This window comes from Heptranchias perlo, chromosome 23 (genome assembly GCF_035084215.1).
Source record: "Heptranchias perlo isolate sHepPer1 chromosome 23, sHepPer1.hap1, whole genome shotgun sequence".
NCBI lineage: Eukaryota > Metazoa > Chordata > Chondrichthyes > Hexanchiformes > Hexanchidae > Heptranchias > Heptranchias perlo.
In genome coordinates this window covers 18,671,536-18,689,428 of record NC_090347.1, presented here as the reverse complement: position 1 = coordinate 18,689,428, position 17,893 = coordinate 18,671,536, and the positions used below count along the sequence as shown (strand labels likewise).

Here is a 17,893-nt window from a genome sequence, read left to right as displayed (position 1 = left end):
GTAGTTCCGCCTACAATGGTGCCAGTCAGAGTGAGTCTTGGCGCAGTGGGAGCATTCCCACCTGAGCCGGAACACTATAGGTTTGAGCCCCACTACAGATAGCCCCGGCAAGTAAAGATGAGAGTTTCGGTCTCTAAATACCGGGTTGACATCCAGCGGGATACTTGCATCCGATTTTAAATTTTAAAACATTTTTTTAAAAAAACATTTTCTTTCTGTCTCCTTTTTTTCTCTTTCTTAATCCAATCTTTCTTTGCCTCTCTTTATTTCACTTTCTGTACCTGATTTGACATTATTGACCTGATTTGACACTATTCTAACTTACACTTCCTGGTTCAGACTCTGCGATGTTCATTAACGACTCTTCAAACTGATTAGTTAAGGAGATACACAGTTACTTGCCCTGTTCACAGCTCCCAGATGCCTTGTAGAGGGCATCCCACTGTTTGGATCTCTAACTTACAGCAACTTTCAGTGCAAAAGCTCATGGAAAGTCTAAGGGCAAGGGCAAGTCTAACGAATGGCAGGTGTCTTTCGTTCACCGCTCACAGTAAATCTGGCCCAATTTGTTCAGAAGATGATGGGAGATATGGGAAGGGGAGAGAGATGGAGCAAAGTACTACAATTTTTTTTTTAAAAAGGTACAGCACACAACTAAAGGGGTAAATCACTGATTAGAGAAGACAGTGAGCACATGTTCTATTCAGAACAGAAACAGATGTCATGTTTTGGGATTTTTGTTCAAATTATTTCTTCGTAGTGGGAATTTTGGATTGAGTTACGTGTAAGGGTTGTGTATTAAGACAAAGTGAATTTGCACAGGTTTAAACCAAAACACCACAGGTTTGCAGCACTGAAACAGCAGGGAGTTTGGTGTGTTAATGAACCAATTCTCCTTATTGTTGTCTACAGCAATCAAGGTTATTAAGCAATTTGTTATCTCATCTCTAATGGCCTAACAAAACAACCATACCTATTATGGTGGGGATAATTCTATTCATGTGAGCCCAGCATCAGCTATTTGCTGAGAATATGCTCTTGGGGAAAAAAGAGATAGCCGGTTTGGGAAAGGAATCAGAGGCCCCATCCTTCCACTTTCTGTCAATCCTCAAAGTATCCAAGAATAGGGACATTTGGGCAGTTGGTCAGATTTTATACATGTCTCAGTATCTATTTTAAAACACAACCCTTAAACAGGGCATAGTTTCAAAGTTTGCAGTTGACATGAAACTCGGAAATGTAGTAAACAGCGAGGAGGATAGTAACAAACTTCAGCAGGACATAGACAGACTGGTGAAATGGCATGACACATGGCAAATTAAATTTAACGCAGAGAAGTGTGAAGTGATTCATTTTGGTAGGAAGAACGAGGAGAGGCAATATAAACCAAATGGTACAATTTGAAAGGATCAGAGAAACCTGGGAGTGTATGAATACAAATCTTTGAAGGTGGCAGGACAAGTTGAGAAGGTTGTTAAAAAGGCATACAGGATCCTTAGCTTTATAAATAGAGACAGAGTACAAAAGCAAGGAAGTTATGCTAAACCTTTATAAAACACTGGTTAGGCCCCAGCTGGAGTCTAGTAGCCAATCCCGGGCACCACACTTTAGGAAGGATGTCAAGGCCTTAGGAGGTTGCAGAAGAGATTTACTAGAATGGTACTAGGGATGCGGGACTTCAGTAATGTGGAGAGACTAGAGAAGCTTGGATTGTTCTCAGAGCAGAGAAGGTTAAGAGGAGATTTGATAGAGGTGTTCAAAATCATGAAGGATTTTGATAGAGTAAATAAGAAGAATCTGTTTCCAGTGGCAGAAGGGTCAGTAACCAGAGGACACAGTTTTAAGGTAATTGGCAAAAGAACCAGAGGCGACATGAGGGGGAAAAAAATGTACACAGCGAGTTGTTATGATCTGGAATGCACTGTCTGAAAGGGCGGTGGAAGCAGATTCAATGGTAACTTTCAAAAGAAAATTGGATAAATACTTAGAGGAAAAAACTGCAGGGCTATGAGGAAAGAGCAGGGGAGTGGGACTAATGGAATAGCTCTTTCAAAGAGCCGGCACAGGGACGAAGGGCCGAATGGCCTCCTTCCATGCTATATCATTCTATGATTCTATAACTCAGTCCCAAATCCTCTTTGTGAAGAAAGATCAAAAATCCCAAAACATAACAACAGCATTGTTGCATACAAGACCACTTAGAAAATGACAATTTGTATCTGTATAATTACCTCATCACATTTCTCAGAAATATCTGACAGTGCTTCCCTTACAATAAATTACTTTGAAATGCAGTGTCTTATACAGGCAAGTGCAGCAACCATTTTGCACACAGCAAAATCCCACAAATAGCAATAAGATGAAACACCGGTTAATCTATTTTTCGTGGAATCGTTGAGAACCAGGATAGCACGCTGCGTGGACTAGTACCATGTACTTTTATGCTCCACTTGAGCCAGGTGAACAAGCAGACAAAGCTTCACTTTAATGTTTCATTTGAAGGAAAGTACCTACAACAATGCTACACTCAGTCTAGATTATCCACTCACGTGGAGTTCAAACCCACAATCTTATGACCCAAAAGAGTGCGACTAACTGAGCAAAATCAACATTTCTGTACATGAAGGATCAATAGCTTACCTTGAAGCCAAAAAAAGTAAATTCATTATTTGTTTCAATACACTTTTGGAGTACATCCATTTCAATAATGAGTAAGCCTTGGTTTATACTTTGTATATCGAGAATTACTTCCTCACATGACAGCTCTGCAGTGAGTCAATCATATTCAAGGTTTATAGCTCATGCAAACAATCATTCAAATACTGTACAATAATTATAATGAGAACATTGGTCATAGATAACTATGATATGCATTATACAGATCCCACAGATCTGTGGTGGTAGATCTGACTGAATTTTAAGATGTTGGGTTTATCCATAAATATTATATCCAATAGCAATATTGGATTGGGCAATTTTCTTTTTATGGCATGGGTATACACAGAAACATTACATTTTTTAAAACTCAGGAAAGGTCAGAGTATAGATATAGATGTGAGATGGATATTATGGATTAAGGTAAAAACACACAGTGGTGTCATGACATCACAGAAGGTGTGATGTCTTCTCAAAGCAATGAATAAAAATCATGTTTTCTTATGGTTGACATTGCAGGAAACATTTTAGTTTAGGAGTCTCGTCATTGGTGGCAGTGTTGTTGCTAGGGGAAGACTTGTTTAGGTTATGAGTGAAGGGAAGGTAGCTGTTAAGGGTTTAAACAGGGGCACATTGTTATACCCTTATATGGAATATACCATTTAATTAAAAAAGTTTGATGAAGACTGTTCCTGTGAATTGAGCAATGCAGGCCAGGTTAAAAATCATTTTTGACTGTCAAAACCATGGAACACAGCACTCTGAAAGCTACAGCAATTTCATCCTTTTGTAGCAGCTTAAAGTTTAATTACTCACCTCTTTACATACTTCAAAAATGTGAAGATCTTATTCACAGCTGGTATCTATAGTAGTTTTTTTTCCTCCTTTATCTTTTGGCTCTAAAAACTACCCATTCTACATATCGGGTAATCTTATGAGTTGGCAGGAACATTGACATTGGATACATATGTGAATTTTGCCATAGCTAACGTCTGTTTACCACACTAAAAAGGTACTGGATTTATGCACAGTGAAAAAGGCCCATTTCTGATAGCAAAAGAGCACTCACAGACGAGAGGAGCAAGATCGGTTAGTAGTGCTCCATCTTGTATGTAAACCAGATTGATTCTTGTTACAATATGCAGATATTTGTAGTTAGTATAAAGTTCCAAAGCACTTTTTTTGTAATTATAAATGTCATGCTTACCCATCAGCACTTTATGAAGGGGAAAAAAATGCATACAAGTTATTAAATACAAGAAAACACTGCAGACTTCCATTACTGAAATGAGACTCAATTCAAACCACACTCTCTTCTGCTCTTCCACAAGAAAAACATAATGAGATTCCCTCCGAGAAAGTCAGGATATGACACGTGAAAGGGTTTAGGCACAATTAACATAGTGACAATTACTGCCACAGCTCATACAATTATCACATTAAACATTACCATCATTATGCTAAAGATAATCAATATTTTGTCTCATCAGGGCTGGTTAATTTGGTAATCAATTATTGTGACAGCCCCAATGTTAGGATAATCCCCAGGACGCGTGTTTTATGCTTGCTCCTTTTGAATGCAGAATTGGAGTATTTTTGCATCAGGAAAAACAGGACACAGATGGTGAAGGTCAAGGCAGGGTCACATAGCACCTGCTTAAAAAGACCTTGCTGACAGGCCTGCACTGAAGGGGGTGTCCAAGACCCAGGTCTAACTTGTAGCTTGCTATTCTTTCAAGCAACTTTTGAATAAGTAAACTATCCAGCAAACTTGGAAAATTCCAGCACCTCTGACTGGCAAAGGTTGTTGGCGTTTCAACAGAACTGTATTTTTTTGGTTATTACTGTACACCATAATATTCAACTGTTTTTGGAACATTTCAGAAACAAATTCAGTGATTTTTAAAAAAATATTTCCATACACCTTGTAATTTGATAACCTGACAGTGGAGAATAAAGGTTAGATCTGAAATATCTAATCATATCACCAGAGTTTGTGTTATGATTTTACAATGGGATATTTAAACCAAATTATCACACTTTCGACCGGGTTAAACTGTTACTGCAATTTGGGGACGACAGATAAGGCAGATAAGTAATGAATGAAATTTGACTTTTCTGAAAAGCTCAAATTAGTGTCAAGATTCTGGAATTGGTTGAATCTTGTCTCGAGCCCCAAATTTGGGAAAATCCTTTTGTTTTAATTGGTAGGATTGCACCAGGTATAGTTTTTGGGGCGGAGGGGGTTAAAAGAACCTGACAAATTGCTTAAAAGCAGGACCAGAACACAAATTAGCCCAAGTAGATATGTTTTTTTTATTTGTTCATGGGATGTGGGCATCGCTGGCGAGGCCGGCATTTATTGCCCATCCCTAATTGCCCTTGAGAAGGTGGTGGTGAGCTGCCTTCTTGAACCGCTGCAGTCCGTGTGGTGACGGTTCTCCCACGGTGATGTTAGGGAGTTCCAGGATTTTGACCCAGCGACGATGAAGGAACGGCGATATATTTCCAAATCGGGATAGTGTGTGACTTGGAGGGGAACGTGCAGGTGGTGTTGTTCCCATGTGCCTGCTGCTCTTGTCCTTCTAGGTGGTAGAGATCGCGGGTTTGGGAGGTGCTGTCGAAGAAGCCTTGGCGAGTTGCTGCAGTGCATCCTGTGCATGGTACACACTGCCGCCACTGTGCGCCGGTGGTGAAGGGAGTGAATGTAATTGTTGTACTAATATGCTGGTAGCTAAACTACATAATGCAATCAAAGGCCAATAAAAACATATAAATAAAAGTATAATATCCATTGTATAATGTCTTACACAGTTGGCTTGGTTACCATTTTTCTTTCAGCAGTTTATCACATAAGGAGTTCAAAGCACATTAGTGGATCTAGCAGCAAAAAAATCAGTACTGCAAGAATTTAACCACTGTTTCACCTCCAGAGGAAAAACTGTACAAGTCAAACCTGCCAGTTTATAGGACCTAAAGGCTAGCTCAAGAGCAGAACTAGCAGAATCTGCAAACAGATTGCCTGTTTTTCTTCTTGATTGGAACATAATATACCTTTGAGGGGGGCAAAGGGAAATCTTTTTTTTTTAAATTGCTATATTTTGACTTGGAAAGAATACAGCCAGCCTACAATCAGTTTATAGTGACATCACTGACGCCAATGTTTTGGAGCAGATGTGCTCCAAGGGAAATTCACTGCCAATCATCACCTCAGTGTATCCTCTCCACTGTTTGCTGAAGGAAATTAAATTTAGGATTTCACAGAACTATTTCTTTCTTAAAAAGGTGTATATATTTTTTTCCAGGAAATAAACTGTTTTATCTCTCACTAAACCTGTAATGTCAATATCATTGATCATTTTGCTAGAACAAGCTCAGAGTATCAAGTGCATGGAACTTCCCTGCCATTGATAGGGAAAACAGGTTGACATCTTAATAAAAATGGACCAATGAAATATCACATAAACACACATCCCATTAACAAAAACCTGGGAATGATTATCGGAACATAGGAATATAGAAACAGGAGTAGGCCATTCAGCCCCACGTGCCTGCTTCGCCCTTTGATAAGATCATGGCTGATCTGTGATCTAAATCCATATAACTGCCTTTGGCCCATATCCCTTAATACCTCTGGTTGCCAAAAAGCCATCTATCTCACATTTAAATTTAGTAATTGAGCTAGTATCAATTGCCGTTTGTGGAAGAGAGTTCCAAACTAATACCACCCTTTGTGTGTAGAAATGTTTTCTAATCTCACTCCTGAAAGGATTATTACTAGGCAATAATCTCTACCATGGGATGAAAATGTGATCCAAGGCACTCTTGCTGTTCTTGTCATTGACATTGGTATCTCAGAACCATTCCTTATGTATCCATTAATCTGTAAATACTTTTTGTTAAAACTGTGGGAATATTTTTAACGCTAGTATGCCAATTGTTTATTGATTAGCCTGACAGCACACTGACTGAAATATAGACACGTTTTACAGATTAAAGATAATTTATATAAATTGTAGCACGGTACTTCAGATCGGAATTTGCCATCTGAATAAGTCAGAAACAAGAATTTGCAATGAAATCATGTAGAATTTTGACATTTGTAAAAATTATGCCAATTACAGGCTAAATCACACTTGTCACAGAAGGTTATTAAAGTCATGAGATGTGTCACAGGCTGTCATGCCATGACATATATTGTGTATATAAGCTATGAGCAATATTACTAGTCTTTGTTATGAGCAACTACCAACAATTACTAGTACTTGTAGAATTATCTTCTTGTTTCTAACACGTTAAAATCTATTATCCATGGTAGATATCAATATACTATACATGGTCTGAACATTTTGCAGTCTTGCATCAATTAACAGAACTACAATAATATTACTAAAACAAAAAAGTAAATCTTAATACAAATGACCTTTGTCAAAATACTCACCTGAAAAATATAGTCTATGACCCGATTATAAATTTTCCTTTTTAATTGAAGAAATATCCATTACCTTTTGATCCTAGTTCAGAGTGGTTCACTGATCTAAATTCCTAATCACTGCACTAATGTAAATAGCAAGGTTGTGTAACCTTCAAGGAAATTTGGTTCAACCTTAGCCAATAGACCAATTTATCTGAGACTTATGAATTGAGTGAAAATTGGCAGACAAAAATAGATGTTCCTGTTTGAAGGATGCGAATTATACCTAGCTTACTATTTGCACATGTTTGTATATTTATAAATATAACATAGCACATTGTTGAATATAACTGACATCAGTAAGTTTGTCTGGAAACATGACTTCAAAAGATTTAAAAGGGTTAAAAGCCCTTAAAACAGTACCAGAATAACTTCCAAGGTCTGGTATCAAATCATTGTACTCCATTACACTGTGTGTGTGGATTACATTAAATGCATTCATGATTCAAAGCAAAGCACACATGCCAATCCCGAAAGCATAAGGTGTTTTCTTTTTATATAGTTTTCAAATAGTAACTGACCCAGTATGGATTTTTCTTATTTTCATGTTTATATCCTTTCTTGCTTCATCTAAATTAACTGAATAAATCTGAAAAAAAATACTCTTAGCCTGTGTTTAATATTTACCAATTCATAGTGAGTTGTAGCATACATGAGATTATGTTTAATCCTGTAAACAAACTGCAAGTAGGGTATCATTAGGTCACACAAGTTTGCAAAGGACAGATTACTAGAAAAGGTACAGATCCCAGGTCATAGCGGACAGGGACAGGAATTGCCAATGAACTGTTTAGGGAGAGAATGGCTCTACAAAATACCTGAAATTATAACAGGCTCTTAATAATTTTGTTTAAATTAGGCTAATACTGTTCAGTGAATGCTGTTTAAAATAATGGAAATCTATCACTAATTCTGGAAGATAAAATTAGGGACAGAAATTGATACTATAATCATTTCTGCAAGTTCAATGGAGTGCTTTACCTGCATCAATTACTGGAAAATATACATACATTCATTATTTTGAAGAGTTCATTGGGCCACCATTTTTGTGCAATGTCATGAACATATTATTTAATCAATTGCTCCCCTCATCGCCACATGGTGACTTTCTTCTCTCCTCATCCAAAGATCATGGTACCAATAATCAGCTGTGTGTTCAGATATTTAACCATTAAAGCACTTGCTTGCATGCTATTATGTCAGAAGCATTGGTGGGGAACGGCCAAATGAAGGACAAGGCTAAAGAATGACCATCAGTTGTTCAAAATATCTTCAATTTAGCAACAAGGTAAACAGATGTACCATTAATGTTGCACTCAACTGAAATAGCTCTTCGGGGACTTCTCTCTCTTACCTATTCAGTTACTGGGGTGTAAATTAGTTCTGCATAATTGTAAGTAATCAATGAATCACAATGCCATTAATTTTCCTTTATATCTTTTTAGTATTATACAGTATTTATGTATTTAAATTTCCAACCCAAATAAATTATGTTCTATTTAATCAGGTTCCGTAGCTGCTTGCTGCAGCACGCATCCATAAAATTGTGGTTCACTCTTCTCAATACTCAAAATCTAACAAGGGGTTTAACACTTCGGAATCACCAAGGTCTCTTCCTATCCACCACCACCCACCCCCCTCCCTGCCCCCACCCACACACTTACCTGAGATTTTCTGTTGCAGGTCCATTTCATTTTGTAGCTTCTCATGGTTAATGTCCTGAGGTGGCTTTTCAGGTGTCACCGGTTGGTCACTTGTTGTAGTCAGAGTGGTAAGTGTGCTGATCACCAGAATAATGAGACCAACCCAGAGAATAAGCTGAAGAAATTCAAATATATCATCAACAACGATACATAAGCATTTGAAAGACACCTACTTTGTTAAATTTAAAACGGGTAGTGGTTGAAAGTTAAATCCAACAACCAATGATCACTGTTTAACTATGTATTGGCTGGTATTTTCAGTCATATAAACATTTCTCATTTAATTGGCAGAACACACACCTTAGGGACAATTAATGACAGGAGCATCAAAATACATACTCCCTATTTGATCAAAACCACCTTGTATTTTCCACAAGTGGTATTCCAAATTCATTTCCATTTCCCATGCAAGGACACGCTTTTTCAAACATGGTTGTCCACTGCTGAAAATATAACTGACTCATTACAACAATGTTAAAGTAAAAAGGTCAAAAGAATTAACACTTAACAGATAGGATAATTGCAGAGGTCTCTGGTGCTGCATTTATATTGGAGAATCGCTTTCTGAAAAGGCCAGTTTTTTTTGTCACCTGTGCCAAATGACAGCATTCATATACTGCCATCCAAGATAGGAATTCTGCTGGAGGTGTGGCTAAAAACAGTGGTGCGCACTGCCTCTGACAGGAACGTCACTTCATGCCAACAGCAGACATGATTCAATGGCAAACTGCTAATATTAACGCACCAAGGTTTTAGCTATTGTAGATTTAATATTGATTTCAGGTGAATTTTTCTACTGTGCTAAAGTGAAAATGAGGAGCACCAGCATTTGGCCTACAATCACTGAATTGATCTCTTAACGTCATCATAAATATGAAGCCGGAAAAAGCCTTTTATGGAGATTGCATTTTGTGCTTAGTAAATACAAGGCAGCAGTCACAGAAATATACTTTTTTGTTCAATATGCAGTCAGCTTGTTAAACAGTATTTATATATTTTTTAAAAAGGCGAGAGAAGAGCTTCATGATTTTTTTTAAACTTAAGGGCTGCATTTATATTGTAGCTACCAATCTGACTTCCTGGCTCTGAATCAAACTCTTGCAGACCTCGGAGTTGTTTTGAAATCCAGTTTGACATTTGGGTTTGTTGTATCAAACCCAAATAACGTGAGATGGCCTCCAACAACCGGTATCACATTGCTGGGTTCCAGAGTCAGATCAGGACCCAGCTCTGGAGTTACAGAATTATGTTGCACCAAATCTGGTTCCAGGGTGATGGGGAAGAGGTGAACTCCTAACTGTTCCAAATAGTCACAAGTCAACAAAGCAGATCAAAAAGGCAGTTCAGACCCTGCTGTAAGCACTTGCTCAAGAATATTTTAAACACAAATTAAAAGGAATCAGTAAGGTCTTCAGAGTTTTTTTATTTGGTAAACAAATGATGGTATTTTCAACAATTACTTTAAGTATGTAAAGAAATACCAGCCCAGACAGGCAGAATGAGAACTACTTAGGAGGGCTGGTACTTATTACTTATTTTATCTTCTCCGCTCCCGATAAGTATTGATTTCTTGCAGGGATATGCTTCCAGAGGCCCTCAGATAACTCATCCTAGTGTGAGACTTGACGATGCATGGGCAGACTATTGTATTGTGGGGGGCATCACAATCCAGTCCAATCCTATTCTCACCTGATTGTCTACCTGTCCACTTAGAGCAGAGGTGATAGGATGGCAGCCTTGGCTCAGTGGTAACACCCTCACCTCTGAGTCAGAAGGTTGTGGGTTCAAGTCCCACTCGAGAGACTTGAGCACATAATCTAGGCTGGCACTTCAGTCCAGTACTGAGGTGTGCTGCACTGTCAGAGGTGCTGTTTTTCGGATAAGACGTTAAACCAAGGCACCATCTGCCCTCTCAAGTGGATGTAAAAGTTCCACGGTGTCCTGGCCAACATTCATCCTTCAACCAACACCTAAAACAGATGATCTGGTCGTTTATTTCATTGCTGTTTGTGGGACCTTGCTGTGCACTTATTGGCTGCCACGTTTCCTACATTACAACAGTGACTACATTTCAAAAGCACTTTGTTGGCTGTAAAGCACTTTAGGACGTCCTGAGGTCATGAAAGCCCCCAGAGAAATGCAGGTTTGTTCTCTTCATTTATTTAGTAGGAGAACACAACATAGCAAGAACGGTTTTCTTTCCATCTACGTGTCACATGGTGTGTTAATCTTAATAATGCTCACTAAATAACAATCAGCTGAGTTGTGTTATTTTGTTAATTTAATGCCTTGTGGTAAAGTGTGAAACACTTTCTTCTATTTTAAGTCTACTTTGCTTTTTTTTAAAAAAGGAATATAATTATTGCCAAATCCTCAACTATTTATAGTCTGCATTTTGATGTTGGGACAAGATTCATGGTCATTTGCCCATTGGAGGTTTCCTCTGAAGTAAGTTTTGGAAGGTAGGAAAGCTTTGTTACAGCAATATGATAGAAGCCAAGATAGACCAATTGCATTTCTGTGTAACAAAGAATCTATTGGATGACCATAACCACTGTTTGGATCTGGAGGTTACAAGATAGTCTTTCAAGGCAGCCAGGGATGGACTACTGCTTTAGACATGGAATTTGATTCCCCAGTTATGTGCATGGAAGCTCTTGCTTTTCTTCAACATGGTTTTCAAAAGACTGGAACAAGCAGCTAAGAGCTTTCACCTGTGGAATGGTAGATCCATAGTGTTTGCAAGAATAAGCGAGCAATTTAAATAGAGACTTTCACATTTTCTTAGCAATTAATTGGGTTTGATTTTAGTACACCTTCCACCTTTTTTCTTAGTACAGTTGAAATTTTAATCAAATGTTATGGTAGCTGATTAACAAAGTGAAAGTCTTTTGTACTCTATGCACTGATTTATAAAATCTAGCATCCCATGCCTTTTTTAAATAGCTATCCAACTTGCCCTCCCATTTTTCAAGATTTGTGTATCTGATCCTTTAAGTCATCTTAAGATCAGTCTGATCTTTCTGCTCTTCTAATCTTTTTAAAGTTCTGCCAGTGTAAATTTACTCCCCTTATTCTTCCTCAAAATGTATCCTCACACTTCTCACCCATAAAATTCATCTGACAGGTAGCTGCCCAATCTACTGCATATCAGGTCTCCCTGAAGCCACTTATAATCCCTTCAATGAACCACGCTCCCTATTTTTGTGTAGTTTGCGAATTTTGAGAAAACCAACAGTCCTAACATTGACCCTAGGCAATACCACTGATTATATCCCTCCCCAATCTGAGAAACATCCATTAACGACTATTATTTGTTATCTGACTTTAGTCAATTTCCTATCTATATTTCCACATTCCCTGTGATGGGTTTGTCATATGCCTCTTTTTAAAGTCTTTTAATTTGAATTCATCTGATCTTAAAAGAAACTCCAACCTTTGCTACACCCCATTAATTCTTGTTGGAATATATCTAGTTTGCACCATAATCATCTGGTTGAAAGTTTCCCATTGTTTGTCTACGGTCTTACCTGCCAGTTTTCTTTCCAAGTTATCTGAACTGATTCTCTTTTTATCTTACTGAAATTTGTTTTTTTTCTAGTCAAGTATTTTTATCTCTGACGGTTCCCTCTCTTTCAATTTTGATATCAAACCTAATTATGTTCTTGTCACGTGTGTTTTTTAGATGTTCCCCTTCCCACTTAATTGACTAGAATTAGGTTTCAAAGACTCCTTCATGGTTGGACTTAAAACATATTGATATAAAAAGCAGTCCTGGACACGCTGTAGACACACTTCTTCCTCTTTGCCATTTACAGTAATTTTACCCCAAGCCCATCTTTGGATAATTACAGTCACCCATTATCATGGACCTGTTATTTCTACATATTTCTCTAATTTATCTACATAGTTTCTACTGTTTGGTTGTCTTTAATTAACTCCCAATAAAGTAACGGTTCCCTTCTTATTCCTTAACTCCAACCAAATAGGTTCAGCATTTGCACCATTCCATATATCATCGTCACCTTCCAGTGTTGTTTGTCAATCAATATTGCTTCCTATCTCCTTTGAAAAATAATGACCCACTTCCCTTCACTAATTCGCTCTGCCAGTGGAGTGACCATCTCGAGTGTCCATCCAAGGAATCCTTTAGGTTCCCTCATGTTGCGGAGTGTCTCCAGCTGCTCCTCAAGCTCAGAAACGTTTAAGTGCAAGTAGTCAGAGACACTTCCCACACATGATCATCCCAGACACATGAATCATTCAGGAACCCACATCACACAGGTGGCCTCAGCTGTCCCCCCTGACCCCTCCAATAAAAAAAACTGTTTTTTTCTTAAAAGTTTAATTAAAATCAAACACAACATCTTAACTCCTCACATAGTTTTCGGCCAACTGCACCTCACAGCTGAACTTCCACGGAGACTGAACTCCGCACTCTGCTGGCCCCTTACACTGCAGTAGTCTCTTGCTGCTCAAGTCTACTCACTCATCAGCAAAATCTTTATATTCTCTCCGCTTTCACACTAACGATAACTGCCACAGGAATATCCAACCAGAGAATAGTTAATGTCACTACCCACTTAGCCTATTACCAGCTCAAACCAATCCAAGGTAAGGTACCAAATAAACAAGTTAAAATAGTACCTCATTTGTGAACAGCTAAGATAAGGTAAATTAAAGTCAAAATACAAAACAATACAATAAATAAGTACAAATTCAGTACTTCCCCATATCGTTCCTGCTGAGGCTAAACAACTTTACTGATCCCTCACACTGTTCGAGACTAATGTGTTATCCTGTGGTTATGAAACCAGTTGGCCACTTAATGTTACTTGGTCATTACTGCAACAGATTAATAATGCTTGATATACTCCACTGACAGCTTAGTGAGTAAATGCACCACTTAGTGTGATATTGAACCATGTAGACCAGGTAGGTACTAGACTTGATCCTTAATCTGTCCCGATTTAATCGCAGACAGGGCAGTGATGAGGAGAGGTATTAAGAATGGCCTTTGTGTTCATAATTATGGAGACAAAAACATAGAAAATAGGAGCAGGAGTAGGCAATTCTTCCCTTCGAGCTTGCTCCACCATTCAATAAGATCATGACTGATCCTCTATCTCAATACCAAATTCCCGCTCTCTCCCCATACCCCTTGATGCCTTTTGTATCTAGAAATCCATCTAGCTCCTTCTTAAATATATTCAGTGACTTGGCCGCCACAGCCTTCTGTGGTAGAGAATTTCACAGGTTCACCACCCTCTGAGTGAAGAAATTTCTCCTCATCTCAGTCCTAAATGTACTAACCCATATGCTGAGACTGTGACCCCTTGTTCTAGACCCCCGTAGCCAGTGAAAATATCCTCCCTGCATCCAGTCTGTCTAGCCCTGTCAGAATTTTGTGTTTCAATGAGATCCCCTCTCATTCTTCTAAACTCGAGTGAATACAGACCTAGTTGACCCAATCTCTCCTCATACGACAGTCCTGCCATCCCAGGAATCAGTCTGGTGAACTGCACTCACTCTATGGCAAGTATATCCTTTTTTAGGTAAGGAGACCAAAACTGCACACAATACTCCAGGTGTGGTCTCACCAAGGCCCTGTATAACTGCAGTAAGACATCCTTGCTCCTGTACTCAAATCCTTTTGCAATGAAGGCCAACATACTATTTGCCTTCCTAACTGCTTGCTGCACCTGCATGTTTGCTTTCAGTGGTTGGTGTACAAGGACACCCAGGTCCCTTTGTACATCAACATTTCCTAATCTATCACCATTTGAATAATACTCTGCCTTTCTGTTTTTCCTTCCGAAGTGGATAACTTCACATTTATCCACGTTACATTGCATCTGCCATGTATTTGCCCACTCAACTTGACTAAATCGCCTTGAAGCCTCTTTGCATCCTTCTCACATCTCACGATCCAACCTAGATTTGTGTCGTCAGCAAACTTGGAAATATTACATTTGGTTCCCTCATCCAAATCATTGATATATATTGTGAATAGCTGGGGCCCAAGCATTGATCCCTGCGGTACCCCACTAGTCACCGCCTGCCACCCCGAAAAAGACCCATTTATTTCTACTCTCTGTTCCCTGTCTGTAAACCAATTTTCAAACCATGCCAGTATATTACCACCAATCCCATGTGCTTTAATTTTGCACACTAACCTCTTATGTGGGACTTTATCAAAGGCCTTCTGAAAATCCAAATACACCACATCCACTGGTTCTTCCTTATCTATTCTACCAGTTAAAAACTCCAGTAGGTTTGTCAAACACAATTTCCCTTTCATAAATCCATGTTAACTTTGTCTAATCCCGTTGATTTTTTTTTAAAAGCGTCCTGTTATCACATCCTTTATAATAGGTAGCATAGTGGTTATGTTACTGGGCTAGTAATCCAGAGGCCTGGACTAAAATCCAGAGTCATGAGTTCAAATCCCGCCACGGCAGCTGGCGAATTTTAATTCAATTAATTAATTAAATTCAATGAATTAAATAAAAATCTGGAATTAAAATACTAGTATCAGTAATGATGGCCATGAAACTACCGGATTGTCGTAAAAACCCATCTGGTTCACTAATGTCCTTCAGGGAAGAAAACCTGCCGTCCTTACCCGGTCTGGCCTATATGTGACTCCAGACCCACAGCAATGTGGTTGATTCTTAATTGCCCTCTGAAATGGCCGAGCAAGCCACTCAGTTGTAAAATCTCGCTACGCAAAGTCATAATAAGAGTAAAACCGGACGGACCACCCGGCATCGGACCACTAGGCACCGGACACGACAACGGCAAAAAAACACCAAGCCCAGTCGACCCTGCAAGGTCCTCCTTACTAACATCTGGGGACTTGTGCCAAAATTGGGAGAGCTGTCCCACAGACTAGTCAAGCAACAGCCTGACATAGCCACACTCTCAGAATCATACCTTTCAGCCAACGTCCCAGACTCTTCCATCACCATCCCTGGGTATGTCCTGTCCCACCGGCAGGACAGACCCACCAGAGGTGGTGGTACAGTGATATACAGTCAGGAGGGAGTGGCCCTGGGAGTCCTCAACATTGACTCTGGACCCCATGAAATCTCATGGCATCAGGTCAAACATGGGCAAGGAAACCTCCTGCTGATTACCACCTACTGTCCTCCCTCAGCTGATGAATCAGTCCTCCTCCATGTTGAGCACCACTTGGAGGAAGCACTGAGGGTAGCAAGGGCACAAAATGTACTCTGGGTGGGGGACTTCAACATCCATCACCAAGAGTGGCTCGGTAGCACCACTACTGACCGAGTCCTGAAGGACATAGCTGCTAGACTGGGCCTGCGGCAGGTGGTGAGCGAACCAACACGAGGGAAAAACTTACTTGACCTCGTCCTCACCAATCTACCTGTCGCAAATGCATGTGTCCATGACAGTATTGGTAGGAGTGACCACCGCACAGTCCTCGTGGAGATGAAGTCCTGTCTTTGCACTGAGGACACCATCCAACGTGCTGTGTGGCACTACCACCGTGCTAAATGGGATAGATTCAGAATGGATCTAGCAGCTCAAAACTGGGCACCCATGAGGGACTGTGGGCCATCAGCAGCAGCAGAATTTTATTCCAGCACAATCTGTAACCTCATGGCCCGGCATATTCCTCACTCTACCATTACCAACAAGCCAGGGGATCAACCCTGGTTCGATGAGGAGTGTAGAAGAGCATGCCAGGAGCAGCACCAGGCGTACCTAAAAATGAGGTGCCAACCTGGTGAAGCTACAACTCAGGACTACATGCATGCTAAACAGCGGAAGCAACATGCTATAGACAGAGCTAAGCGATTCCACAACCAACGGATCAGATCAAAGCTCTGCAGTCCTGCCACATCCAGTCGTGAATGGTGGTGGACAATTAAACAACTAACGGGAGGAGGAGGCTCTGCAAACATCCCCATTCTCAATGATGGCGTAGTCCAGCATGTGAGTGCAAAAGACAAGGCTGAACCGTTTGCAACCATCTTCAGCCAGAAGTGCCGAGTGGATGATCCATCTCAGCCTCCTCCCGATATCCCCACCATCACGGAAGCCAGTCTTCAGCCAATTCGATTCACTCCACGTGATATCAAGAAACGGCTGAGCGCACTGGATGCAGCAAAGGCTATGGGCCCCGACAACATCCCAGCTGTAGTGCTGAAGACTTGTGCTCCAGAACTAGCTGCACCTCTAGCCATGCTGTTCCAGTACAGCTACAACACTGGCATCTACCAGACAATGTGGAAAATTGCCCAGGTATGTCCTGTCCACAAAAAGCAGGACAAATCCAATCCGGCCAATTACCGCCCCATCAGTCTACTCTCAATCATCAGCAAAGTGATGGAAGGTGTCGTCGACAGTGCTATCAAGCGGCACTTACTCACCAATAACCTGCTCACCGATGCTCAGTTTGGGTTCCGCCAGGACCGCTCGGCTCCAGACCTCATTACAGCCTTGGTCCAAAAATGGACAAAAGAGCTGAATTCCAGAGGTGAGATGAGAGTGACTGCCCTTGACATCAAGGCAGCATTTGACCGAGTGTGGCACCAAGGAGCCCTAGTAAAATTGAAGTCAATGGGAATCAGGGGGAAAACTCTCCAGTGGCTGGAGTCATACCTAGCACAAAGGAAGATGGTAGTGGTTGTTGGAGGCCAATCATCTCAGCCCCAGGACATTGCTGCAGGAGTTCCTCAGGGCAGTGTCCTAGGCCCAACCACCTTCAGCTGCTTCATCAATGAGCTTCCCTCCATCATAAGGTCAGAAATGGGGATGTTCGCTGATGACTGCACAGTGTTCAGTTCCATTCGCAACCCCTCAGATAATGAAGCAGTCCGAGCCCGCATGCAGCAAGACCTGGACAACATCCAGGCTTGGGCTCATAAGTGGCAAGTAACATTCGCGCCAGATAAGTGCCAGGCAATGACCATCTCCAACAAGAGAGTGTCTAACCACCTACCCTTGACATTCAACGGCATTACCATCGCCGAATCCCCCACCATCAACATCCTGGGGGTCACCATTGACCAGAAACTTAACTGGACCA

At 40.3% G+C, this 17,893-nt stretch overlaps 1 protein-coding gene across 2 annotated transcripts in view; it reads right to left on the bottom strand.

Moving 5' to 3' along the window:
• The window catches only part of slc38a10 (solute carrier family 38 member 10), a 112,885-nt gene that overhangs the window by 39,583 nt on the left and 55,409 nt on the right, over positions 1 to 17,893 (bottom strand). For both annotated transcript variants that reach the window (XM_068004129.1, XM_068004131.1), the window contains exon 11: positions 8,794 to 8,947. In XM_068004129.1, coding sequence (XP_067860230.1) covers positions 8,794 to 8,947 — 154 coding nt within the window. The remainder of the gene's footprint in view (positions 1 to 8,793; positions 8,948 to 17,893) is intronic.